Source organism: Sus scrofa, chromosome 15 (genome assembly GCF_054392235.1).
Source record: "Sus scrofa isolate SSC_HxYL_T2T_F1_AM1 chromosome 15, Sscrofa_HxYL_maternal_Yorkshire_Landrace_v2.0, whole genome shotgun sequence".
NCBI classification, from domain to species: domain Eukaryota; kingdom Metazoa; phylum Chordata; class Mammalia; order Artiodactyla; family Suidae; genus Sus; species Sus scrofa.
The window spans coordinates 101409968-101423476 of record NC_139397.1 but is presented as its reverse complement, the minus strand read 5'-3'; the positions used below and the strand labels follow the sequence as shown (position 1 = coordinate 101423476).

Sequence of the window (13509 nt, the reverse complement as noted above, 5' to 3'; positions counted from 1 at the left end):
TACTTAGAGTCAAGTAGCCCTTAATAAAATAAGAACAGATGGCTATGTTATCAACATGATAAACACATCTCTAATTTTCAAGCCTACATGGAGACAAATGTGAGGGAGTCCCCACTAAGTTCTGGAACTGACAAGAGTTCTTTCATCAGCATTGTTAATCACATTCTTCTGTGGAAACCGCCAGTGCAAGTAGACTAGAGAAGAAAATGAATTTGTATGACAATTGGAAAAGGGAAAGTATAATGACCATTATTGAAAGATGAAATAACTATTAGCCAGGAAAATCCAAGAGCATAAAAGGAAAAATCTGTGACAAACAATGAGAAAATTAAGTGCTAGTGTAGAAATGAGTAGTTTTGTTATATGCCATCAGTGGCCAGTTAGGAGCTGGAGTTAGGAACATATTGATAACAGCTGCAAAAAAAGATGAAGAACCTAGACTTGTTCAGCATTTATCTGAAAAAATGTTTAACATGGTACTGAAGGACACAGAAGTCTTAATATGGAACAGTGTACCATGTTTCTGTAAAGAAAGACTGAATCTCATAAAAATGTTATTACCCCTAAGATATATTTAATTTTATTCTAATAAAATACTTGAAGAATCTTTTCATGCTAGACACTCTGATTTTTAAGATCATCTGTAGGAGTTCCCACTGTGATGCAGGGGGTTAAGAATCCAATTGTAGTGGCTTGGGTTGCTGCAGAGGTGTGGGTTCAATCCCTGGCCCAGTGCATTAGGTTAAAGGGTCTGGTGTTGCCACAGCTCTGCCATGGATCAAGGCTTAGATTCACTCCCTGGGCCAGGAAATATGCATATACAGTGGGTGCGGCCATAAAAAAAAAGATCATCTGTAAAAATAGACATGGAAATCCTTAAAAGTGGTAAGGAAAGAGAGACGAACCCTACCAGCTATTAAGTCATATTATAAAACTATAATATTTAAAACATTATGATACTGACATGAGTACATCATTAGACTTCAGACTAGACACTTAAGAGATCCATACACATCCAGAAATTTAGTGTATCTATAGGTGGCATTTGAAATCTGTGGGAGAGTGGAGTTCCCTTTGTGGCTCAGTGGTTAACGAATCTGAGTAGGAACGATGAGGTTGAGTGTTTGATCCCTGGCCTTGCTCAGTGGGTTAAGGATCTGGCGTTGCCATGAGCTGTGGTGTAGGTTGCAGATGCGGCTCTGATCTGGCATTGCTGTGGCTCTGGCATAGGCTGGCGGCTATAGCTCTGATTCGACCCCTAGCCTGGGAACCTCCATATACTGCGGGTGCAGCCCTAGAAAAGACAAAAAAAAAAAAAAAAAAAAAAAAAAAAAAAGGAAAAGAAAACTGAAACCTGTGGGAGAAGGATGAATTATGCCATGAATGATTGTGGGACAGATAGATAGCCATCTGGAAAAAAGTAAAATCAACTCCTGATTTTGTATCTACTATCAAAATAAATTTCAGATAGTATTAAAATATGAAATTGAGACCATAAAATTATTAGAAAAAGTAAGGATTTTTTTAAAATTTAAAAGGTAACTTTTAAATATGACACAAAACCCAGAAGCCATTAAATAAATGATAAATTCAGTGATATGTGCATAAAAATGAAAACTTAGACCCCCCTTTGATGTAGAAAAAACGACATAACTAAAATTAAAGTACTAAGTGGGAAAAATATTTGTAACCCATATAATAAACCAAAGGTTGGTTTTCTTACTGTACTGAGCACTGCTGCAATTTACATGACCAAGACAATACACAGTAAGAATTGGCTAATGATATAAACTGACCATTCATGGAGAACTAAAAATAGCTCTTAAACACTTGCAAATTTTCTCAGCTTCTCTCATAATAAGAGAAATGTAAATTTAAATTAGAGTGATAAGCAATTTTTCAACCCCTCAGATTGTCAAAGATCAAACAAATTAAAAATTTACAAGGGAAAGGAAAGTAGACACTCTTTAAGTTCCTGGTGGAGTGTAAATAGATAGTAAAAATAATAGGTAAACTGAGGACTTACTATGTGCTGTGCACTTTTCTAAGTCCTATACATTTTCTTATTTAATCTTCACAGTTACCTTTTGTGAGAGGTACTGTTATTATCCCCCTTTTACAGATGAGGAAATTGAAAGAGAAGTTAGACAATAACCTAAGGTCACACAGTTGACGAAAGGAGGAGCCAAGATTAAGACCAGTTACTTTTGCTCCAGCATTTACTTTTTTTGGGGTCACAACTCTAACATTGTTTCCATGGCAGGTAATTTGACAATACATACTCTCAAGGTACATACCCTCTGATCCAGTGATTCTGTTTCTGGAAGTTTGTCCTGCAGTTTTATGTCAATAGATGCAAAATGATATTCATTGGAGCATTATTTGCAGTAAAAGAAAGTTGGAAAAAACTTCAGCACCCGTCCCCAGGTAACTAGTTATTAAATTGCAGTTCATCCATACAAAGCAAACAAGGCAGCTTTAAATAAAGTAAGATGGCACTGTACGTAGTGGTGTGGAATCACCTCCAGAATATTGTAAGAGGAAAAGCAAAGCACAGATTAGTGGGTTGGGATGCTGCCCATCTATGTACGAAGTCACAGAAGACACATTTTTGTATAGACGTAGAGTAGTTTCTCGCTGTCTAGCTATTCTCCTTATTCAGCTATACATGCAAGTTCTCTTTCACATGTCATATCCAAACAGTAAAAAAATCCTGACCCTTCTCCCTTCAAAATATAATCGAATATATTCAAAATACATTTGAAAGTTGCTAGGTAAATCTTAGAAGTTCTCAGCACAAGAAAAAAATTTTTTTCTAATCTCTGGTGACAGAAGAGAATGACTTATTGTGATGATTATTTCCCAATGGATAGAAATGTCAAGACATAGTATTATACATCTGAAACTAACATAATGTGTATGTTGATTATACCTTCATAAGGAGCTGTATCTAGAATCTAGCTTTTCTTGGAATGTCTACCTCAACCACTGTGTCTAAGTACAGTCATTTCCCACCTGGAATATTACAACTCTTCTTACTTTGCCTGTCCTTACCCCATCTGTGTCTGCTTTCCATGCAGCAGCTGGAGTGATCCTTTTAACACCTAAAGTTATATTGCTGCACTGCTCGAAAATTTCCTTGCTGCGGCTCTCGCTCAGAACCACAGCCAAAGTCTTTGTAAAGGCTCCGAGTGACATGATCTGTTCTGGCCAGCAAGTCACTTCTCCCTTTGCCCTCCTTTTCTCCCACCACAGAGTTCATTTTTATGAATTTTTTTTTTTATGACCTAACATGCTCTGAATTCTCTTTTTTTATTTCTGTCTTCTGCCATTGGAGTGGAAGCTTCATGAGGCCAAGCCTTTTTTTTTGTGCACTGATAGAACCACAGCTTCTAGAATCCTGTCTGGCAGTTATTCCAGTTACACTTCTATTCTTCCACAGTCATGATACAGGAAAAGGGGGAAATAAAGTTTGGTTTTAATTATAACACTTGGGGACTGCCATTTCAGGGCCCAGACACCTTTCTTACTGGATCTGTCCTTACTGGAGAAATGCACCAAAATATTCTAACAAAGTCACTAGGTAAGGGAAACAATTTAGATTTTCAGTCTAACTTGTGGACTCTGGAATTTAGAACAAGTTTCTTTTCCTTGTCATGTTTTAATCAAAGTGAACCCTAGGGATTTTGCTGGTGGCTCAGTAGGTTAAGGTTCCAGTGTTATCACTGCTGTGGCTTGAGTTCAGTCTCTGACCTGGGAACTTCCACATGCCATAGGCATGCCCCCCGCCCCCAAAAAAGCGAGCCCTAGATTTATCTGCTTAGTCCTTCCTGGTTAAAGGGCAATAATCCTGTCTTTCATGGCAGTTTGGTTTTGTTTTGACTTGATCCACAATCACATGCTGCATTTAGTGGTCATCTCTTTAATCTCATTTCATCTAGAACAGGTCCTCCACTTTTGTCTTTCATAGCCTTGACATTTTAAAAAAAAATTAAGGCAGTTATTTTGAGAATGCCCCTCAACTTGGGTTTGTCTAAGGGTTTCATCATGTTAGGTCCACATCATGCACTTGGGGTAGGAACACCACAGAGATTGTGTGTCTCAGTGCTGTGGGTTTATATCACTCAGGGTGCTATTAACTTTGATTGCTTGACTGAGGAACAGAGGAGGTTTATGCCAGACTTCCCTCCTATAAATATCCCCTTTTACCTTCAGTAAATAGAGTAATAGGGAAGGACAGAGTTTAAGAATAAGTAAATATTTTTTTCCCCAGCTGACTCTCACTGATGGTTTTAGCTTCCATTGCTGATTCTTCCCTGAATGCATCATTATGATGGTAGAAAATAATGATTTTCTAACTCTGTGATTTTTGCCCATATTTATTAGTTGTTACTCTACTATTAAAGAGTTTTTCCTTCTCCCCCTTTATTTTTATCTGTCTTTTGTGTTGGTATGGCTCATGGAGTTGGGTTTTTAAAAAGTCGATGTAGAACGTATGATGTATTACTGTCTTTATTCCATTTTGTGTTGTGCCAGGTTTGGCCAGTGGGAGTCTTGAGACATTGAGTGTTTTATCATTTTTTTTGAATAAATGATTTAAGAAATAGATAATAGGGGTACAAATAGTGACATAGGAGTGAGAAGCCAGAGAGGTGAATCCTGTTGGTGATTAGGAAGGGCTTCAGTGAGGAAGTGGTATTTTTTTTTTTTTTTTTTTTTTTTTAGGGCCTCACCCATGGTATTTGGAAGTTCCCAGGCTAGGGGTTGAATTGGAGCTACAGCTGCCAGCCTATGCCACTGCCACAACAATGCAGGTTCCAAGCTGGGTCTGCAACCTACATCACAACTCATGGCAACATCGTATCCCGGACCCAGTGAGCAAGGCCAGGGATGGAACCTGCATTCTCATGGATGTTGGTTGGATTAGTTTCTGCTGAGCCACAGAGCGAACTCTAAGGAAATGTTATTTGAAGTGAGCTTCGAAAAAGTGGTTGAATTGTCAAAGAAGTGGAGACAAGGCAGAGTAGAAAGGGAAAACCAAACAGAGAAAGGCCTGGCAGACTTGGTATTTGACAAGTGATACAGTGGGTCCAGAACATGAAGGGGAAGCTGAAGTGGAACAGAATACCCTCTGTGCTTAGTTTGCTTCGAGCATTTTCTGGAATGTTCTCACTGCTTAGAATTTCCTCCCTGGCCTGACCCTTGCTGTTTTGCTAAGGGAAGGATGAGGTGTGAAGCAGGAGGGAACTACCAGTAGTGAAAGCAGCAGGAGCCCAAAGCCCCTCTCACATGTTCCCTTCTCTTGGGCCTCTTCTGGATTCCTAGTAAGAGCTAACTACCTTCCTGTCAGGCCCTTGCTTGGCTTTTTGTGCCTCTGTGTTAACAGATCTGTGCTGTCTTGTGCTCTCTCTATTCGTGGATACATCTTCTCCCTTCTCCCTTTTAAAAGCTTGAACCACATGTTAATCACAGTTTCCCGCTACCCAGTACTCAGCACAAATGCTCAGTAAATGTTGCTTGAATATATGTGTAAGAGAAAGGGGAGAGGGTGGATAGGAGTCACTTAGGGGAGGCTCTGTATGCCATTTTCAGGGGTGCAGGTTTTCTCCACAGGCAGTGATGAGCCCTGGTGCTTTGAACTAGTGCAGGGCTGATGGGAGACATGATGTCTGAGGATGTGGGGAAGGTGGGGGCTGCAGCGTGCCTTTGAGTGCCCCTGGAGAACACAGTCAGGGGAAATAGCCAGGAAGGGCAGAAGCATGGAAGCAAATGGTCATCAGCTCAAAAATCTGGGCACTCATTTGAATGTAGGAATTGAAAACAAGGAATGAATTGAGCATGGCTTTGAGGTTTCAAGAATGGGTGATGAAGAGGCTGGCAGAAGTCTTTTACCAAAATGGGATCCCAGGGCCAAATACAGAAGAGGTGAGGAATTCAGCATCACCCTATCTCATTCTCAGCCAAGACTCTCCCTGAGTTCAAACATTATGTGCTGTTGAAAATTTATTATATCAAGTATGGTAAGACATAAAATATTATATTCATGTGAGGCACAAAACCCGGCTTGGATGTAATGGACATTTTTCTTTTGGCTGTAGTAACGGTTTCATTAAAAATGGATGTTAGTAACTGCTTTTCTAACCTTGAAGCGTGGCCCTGTGAGAGTAGCTTACCATGAAAGAAGTGGTCGTCAGCTTTCTTGTGGCTCCTCTGTCCCCCCTGCCCTTTCCTAACAACAGAAAATTTGCTTTGCACCTGCTCCAACTGGGCTCTAAGTGATAAGCATCTTGCAAGCCCAGAAAATTGTAGTATCAAATCTCAGCCCCAACTGTGAGGCGGCACCATCCCCAGGTCCCCGCTGAGAGGCTTTGCTTTCCCAATTCCTCAGGGAAGAGTTCTTTCTCCCTGGCCCCTTTTCAGGCGTGAACTCCGACCTCAACTCTCTTTTTAGCTTCCAGCATGCACTGCCTGGGTGCTGGCCATGACCTGGCCCTGCACACTCTACTCCACCCTGGGCTCATCAGCAGGTCAGCCCTGGGTAGCCCTTGGGTCATTGGAGTGCCCAGTTCCAATAATTTCCCTAATGAGCACATTTATCCAAGGAGAGTAAGATGGACTTTTCCAGTTGTTACAGTCCATTGCTTTTCTACCCAGAGACAAATGCTAAAGGAACATTTGATGTATCATTGATACTTTGGTAAATATACATAAATATTGCCTAATATTCACAAAGTTACTTTCATTCACACCTTCCTTCACAAATTAAATGCTTTGTTGTAACTCAGGAGTTAAAGAAGGATAGTCCTGTTTCTCTGCTAGAAAATATGTGAAATGTTTTAAAATAATGCCATATTCAGGAGAACTCATGCTAGAATTTCAAATACAAATAGCAAATACTACTTAAATAGGTGTATAACATTCTAACCAGACTTAGTGTATGGTTTTAAAGGGAAACAAATACTGACAAGACTTTATAATTTTTGTCTTTATATTTTCCTCTTAGATTTTTCAAACAGACCAAAATCTTTAAAAATACTCCTCAACCCCCAAAGTCACAAAAAAGAAGCTACCCAGGTCTATTCTGAGAAGGTTGAACCACTGTTGAAAATTGCAGGAATAAAGACTGATGTAACAAGTAAGTATTTTCAGGACATAACTTTGCCATTTAAAAAATCATACTTAAGGAAGCAAAATGACTTTAAATTCATTCTTAAGCCAAATTTTGGAAGCTACTTGTAATATCTAAAGTTGTTTATGTGCCTCTGTAAGTTACTGCAGCCAGCTCCAGGATTATAATTTATTTATTTTTTCTCTTTTGACTGTTTTTCAGACTTTAAAAGTTATTAGGTATCATTTTTAAAAAGGTTGCACACTTTGCGATATCTTCATTGAGATATTGGCTATTTATACATTATTTCTGCAGTTTAATAGTCATTGATTTTTGCTCACTTAAATGTTTGATGTCTTTCCATGGAATCCTTCATTAGGTGGTTTTTGTTCTGACTCTGACCCCTGCTGGTTAGGTCAAAACTAAGCACTTAACTGCTAATTTTAGATGAATTTAGAGAAGCCAGGAGCTTAAATTCATTGTTTAAAATAAGAAAGGTGCTTAAGTTTGTGCCCAAGAAAATAGAAATTTGCTAATGCTGAAGTTAATAGAAAGAAGATGAGTAAAATTCTTTTCAACTTTTTAAATTTGGTGACCAAAATCTTTTGTTTCCTGGAGACTATTTTTCCCATGGTGGGTGGGGTGAGAAGCAGGGTTTGATGCTATTCCTGAATCACACCCTTAGTTTTTCTGGTTTTATTTCTATGTAGCTTCACTAGCACAGAGTGTAAATTTGCAGTAAATTTTAATTGATGAGGAGATTGCATGAGAATCCTACTCAGACACAAGGCCAGAGTGCACTTGGCATCTCCTAGTCCCAATTGTAAATTCCTGGAAAATAAATTCAGAGTGACCTGGCTTTGCCTTGCTATAACCAAGGGAGAGGGGTCTCACAATAAAAATAAGGTTCTTAAATCCACATCTCAGGACTTGATGGGTGGGGTAGAAGGTAGTTCCTTAAAAACAATAACAGCAATCTTTGTAAGAAGATCATCCACTTCAGAGGGCATCTACTGCAATGAAGCCTCAGGAGAAACTACCCTGAAAAACTCAAGAGGAGTTTCTGAATTAAAGTTGTAGTAAAGGAGTTCATTTTTGATCTTTTCGGCTTTTGGTTTACTTGTAGATGATTTATAAGAAAAAGAAACAGTTCAGATCTATTGTTCCTTTCCACTCAATATTTTCAAGGGTTGGCAGAAGGAAAAGTTTGCAATTCACATTAGGATGAGACAGTTAAAAGTTGAGTAAACTTATTTTTGGCCAGCTCAGTAACACTTCATTGTTTTGTTTCATTGATTAAATATCTGAAACAGTTTTTTTTTTTGTTTTTTTTTTTTTGTCTTTTTACCTTTTTCTAGGGCTGCTTCTGCGGCACATAGAGGTTCCCAGGCTAGGGTTCTAATTGGAAGCTGTAGCCACCGGCCTACGCCACAGCCACAGCAACGTGGGATCCGAGCCGCGTCTGCAACCTACACCACAACTCATGGCAACACTGGATCCTTAACCCACTGATCGAGGCCAGGAACCGAACCTGAAACCTCATGGTTCCTAGTCGGATTCATTAACCACTGAGCCACGACGGGACCTCCTATCTGAAACAGTTTTATGTGGATGTTACTATATGTACTTCAGTTCAAGAAATTCTTAATCAATGTTTTGTGTTAACCACTCTGCAGAATTCAAAATGGAAAAGCTCTACAACCTGCTCTTGAGTGACTGTTAATTTATTAGGGATTAAAATAGATATTTAAAGTAGATATAAATGGGAGATACATAAATCAATTATGGTGTCTCAGAGGGTGATATTAACTTTGATGGAAAGGCGTAAGGAAGATATTTGAACTGGACAGTTTGGGCATGTCAGAGGAGGCAAACAATGTTTTCTCTCTGCAGAGCAGAAAAAGAAGAGTGAGAAGAAGCAGGTAAGCTATCAGCACATACAGGTAGGGGTGTCTGTGTCCATTGTGCTCATAGTGTTTTGGTAATTCTTTCATAACATTGGCTTCATCTTAAATATATATGGTCCTTTCTATCATCATAAAATGATAGCCAGTGCAATTTGATTCTTCTTTATTCAAATCTAGTGGGATGGGAGAGGAGTGCATGTGTGAGAGATTCAATAGTCCTGAACAAGGATTAAAATTTCTTCCCTTCAGGGCGTTTTCTTGTGGCACAGGTTCCTGCAGAGGTACAGGTTTGATCCCTGGCCCAGCACAGTAGGTTAAGAATCCCACCATCGCCACAGCTGTGGCATAGGTCACAGTTGGATTGGATTTAGTCCCTGGCCTGGGATCGTCCCTATTCCAGGGATGTAAACCCCTCCCTAATTTTTTTTTCTTCTCTTCAGTTTGACTGTCCTAATGTAGCATCTCTGCCCCCTCCCTCCCAAGCACTCACTCTCTTTAAGCATCAAGACCCTTCCTGTGGGCTGAGGGTGGGACCCTTTTCCCTGAAGGCTGAGGACACCTGAACTGAATTTGGGAAGGCTGCCAACATCATGCACAAGAGGAAATCTGAGTCCAGATTAAGGGTGGATCTTTGTGCTACTCCTCACCATGAGGAGTTTACTCATCAGACGTTGATCCCAAATTGGTGTGTATTTTTTATCATAGTGTTGTAATCTGGTTTAGCAAAGATAATTTTGTCTTCAGAATGAAGATTAGAAAAGAAGAGGAAGAGATTGGAGGAGAGGAAACCAGGATGTGAGGCCTGAACTAAGGTAGAGGAAATAATAGGCATGTGCCTTTCTTCTTAAAACAATTGTATTGGAGATAAAAATACTATGTTCTAGGGATTTTTACCCTAAATTTTTAGATGTTATTGAATGTTATATTTAGTTTTACATAAAATAAACTTATACATGTAATAGTAAATTTAGAACTTCTTAATATACTTATACAGAATGGCTAATTATTAGCTGCCTAACACTCCTCCTACAGGCAAAATTATAAAATTGCATCATTTTGCTTATAAAACCATTTTTGTATATATATTGGCTAAATGTTTATATTAAATATGTCTCCTGTATTTTGAGAAGGACTGAATACCATGTGTGGGTGTCTGAAAAGTTTTAGAATCTTTCTGCCTATCTCACAGTGTAGTTTTGTATTGTGAATAAGGTAATGAATTTGAAACTACCTTGTGTGTTATGAAGTGCTGCAGAAAGATGGTCATATGCTGTACATTTCAGTTTTACAAACTATGTAATAGTAAGATTAAAGTCAGACTTTGAAAGAAAAAGTATCTTCTACGAAGGAGTGAAGCAGAGAGAGTACATGTTCTGCATGTCCAGTGTGACCATGAACATATCTTGTATGCACTCCTGAGTCCAAATGGAATACGAATTATGTAGCAAATTCTTTACCATGATGAAGTCATTAAGAGATGATGTTATATGAATACAGCAGTATGTGAAAAATTATAGCTAGATGTATAATACTTTTTCTATAAATTTCTTTTTAAAATGAATAGCAAAAATCTCCCCCAACAATCTGATTTAAAATGGACAGATAGGTTCATTTTTAGATTCTATGTATAAACGGTATTACTGGGTGTTTGTCTTTTTTTTTTCTGACTTCATTTAGTATAATAATCTGTGTTCCTGCAAATGGCATTATTTCATTCGTTTTTATTGCTGAGTAGTAGTCCATTGTATATATGTACCACATCTTCTTAATCCATTCATGGATATTTAGGTTGTTTCCATGCCTTGGCTATTGTAAATAATGCTGCTATGAACATAGGGGTGCATGTATCTTTTTGAGTTGTGTTTTTTTTTTTTCCTAGATATAAGCCTAGGATTAGGATTGCTGGATCATATGATACTTCTATATTTAGTTTTCTGAGGAGCCTCCATACTATTTTCCACAGTGGTTGTAACAATTTACATTTCCACCCATAGTATAGGAGGGTTCTCTTTTCTCCACACCCTCTCCAGCATTTGTTATTTGTAGACTTATTAATGATAGCCATTCAGACTGGTGTGAGGTTGTACCTCATTGTAGTTTTGATTTGCATTTCTCTAATAATGAGTGATAGTGAGCATTTTTCATGTGTCTACTGGCCTCTTCTTTGGAGAAATGTATATTTAGGTCTGTCCATTTTTTGATTGGGCTTGTTTTTGTGTTGAGTTGTATGAGTTGTTTGTATTAAACCCTTGGAGGGTTTAATGTTAATTGTTTGGAGATTAAGCCCTTGTTGATTGCATCATTTACAACTATTTTTTCCCATTCTGTTAGTTGTCTTTTCATTGTTTTCGTTAATGGTTTCCTTTGCTCTGCAAAAGCTTCTAAGTTTGATTAGGTCCCTAACAGAAATGGACTCACAGACATAGAGGACAGACTTGTGGTTGCTAAGGCGGAGGGTGAAGGGAATGGGCCGGATTGGGAATTTGGGGTTAGTAGATACAAACTATTACATTTAGAATGGATAAACAATAATGTCCTATGGTATATAGCATAGGGAACTATATCCAATCTCCTGGGGTAGATGATGGAAAAGAATATAAAAAAAGACTGTGTGTATGTGTACATGTATAACTGAGTCACTTTGCTGTTCAGCAGAAATTAGCACAACATTGTAAATCAGTTATACCTTAGTAAAAAATTTTAAATGGACAGATAATCCTAATAGACATTTTCCCAAATAAGATGCACATGACCAGCAGGTACATGAAAAGGGGCTCAGCATCACTAACCATCAGAGGAATACAGCACAAACCTCAGTGAGATATTACCTCACGTCTATCAGAATGGCTGTTTTCTAAAAGGCAAGAAATAGCAAGCGTTGGTGAGGATGTAGAGGAAAGGGAACTCTTATGCATTGTTGGTGGGAATTTAAATTGGTGCAGACACTGTGGAAAACAGTACAGAAATTCCTTAAATCATTAAAAATAGAACTACCATATGGTCTAGCAATTCCACACTTCTGAGTATTTATCTTAAGAAAACAAAAATGCTGATTCAAAAAGATATCTGTACCCCGTATTCATTGTAGCACTATTTACAATAATTTAGATATGGAATCAACTTGTGTCCATCAGTGGATGAATAGATAAAGAAGATGTGGTATATACATGTGTGCGTGAATATTATTTAGTCATACAAAAGAAAGAAATCTTGCCATTTGGGAACAGATAAATGGATCTTAAGGATATTATGCTAAGTGAAATAAGCCAGAGAAAGACAAATGCTGTACCATTTCACTTATATGTGGAATATTTTTAACCACCCCCAAACAAATAAACCAAAACATGTAAAGAGATTTCTCCAGAGGTTAGGGAGGGTAAAATGGGCGAAGAGTGTCAAAAGGTACAAACTTCTATTTTTAAAAAAGAAGATTCTCACCACATTAATAAAAATATATATCTTCCATTTTGGTTTGTGCCGAAACCCTAACTGCTTCTAAATGTAGATAATCATCTTTTGAAATAGTTGAGCTAACGGTGTGCTTTGCCACTGTCAGTACAGTCAGTATCTTATCTCCTAATGGTATCAGAAGAACTCTGGAAGAACCTAGAAAGAAGAGAGTTATTTATTCTTATTAACTTGGTATGTAAATCGAAGAGCATGAATGGTAAGCACATGCTGGCATATGATAGCATTTCTTTCTTTTCCTCCCAAAGCAGAGCAGATTTAGGAATTACACTATTAAAGATGTGAGAGGAAATTTAGACATCATAGATTCATAGGATAATTCTTAGAACAATAAAGCGAAAAAGTCAAGGCAGCAGGTAAATTAAACTGGGAAGAATTTTGGAGGCTGTCTAGTTCCGTTTCCCTCGTACAGTGGAGTACAGGTGTGGGGTCACCCAGCCTCAGCACCCTGTGGTGGAGTCAGTGTGCCAGAAAACACTGCTAGACATTCTTAACTTGAGTTCAGGGTCGCTGTGCCTCTGTGTATATTAGAAAAGAGCACCTCCTTTGTGGTAACTTAAAAAAATGTGCCCTTTCTTCTGGGCTGATGCAGCCCAGGGTCACTTAGCATGTTGAATAGGGGTATTGGCTATACTGCATACCTACCCACTCCTCCAGCCAGATGCCTTTGTGTGAGATATCAACCTCAAGAACTGACATTTGCTTTCTTGTGATCTTTAGGGTTGATTTTGTCTTTTGTAGTGATACAAAATAAATGAAATAAATATTTCCCATCTTGTGTGTAAGAGCATTGAGGTATTTGAAAACAGATATTATGTCTGCCCTTTATCTCTCTTGTTCAAGACAGATAATTGCTTCCCTTTAGTCAGTCTTTGTAATAACAAAGCTGCTAGACCTTATCATGCTCATTATCATTATCATGGTCAAAAATACTTCTCTGCGTATAGCCTTGATCTCTGCCAGCTCAGTGCCAATGGGGGTGCCTTGTCACCAGATAATTTTGTCTCCTGTCTGACCCTGGGCAGA

At 38.4% G+C, this 13509-nt stretch overlaps 1 protein-coding gene across 6 annotated transcripts in view; it reads left to right on the top strand.

Annotated features, from left to right (window-relative positions):
* Positions 1-13509, top strand: part of CERKL (ceramide kinase like) — a 133874-nt gene that overhangs the window by 89711 nt on the left and 30654 nt on the right. For all 6 annotated transcript variants that reach the window (XR_014829867.1, XR_014829866.1, XM_085000023.1 and 3 more), the window contains one exon: positions 7004-7135. Coding sequence is in view for 4 of the 6 variants with exons in the window: in XM_085000023.1 (XP_084856149.1) it covers positions 7004-7135 (132 nt within the window). In the remaining 2 variants the exon portion in view is untranslated. The remainder of the gene's footprint in view (positions 1-7003; positions 7136-13509) is intronic.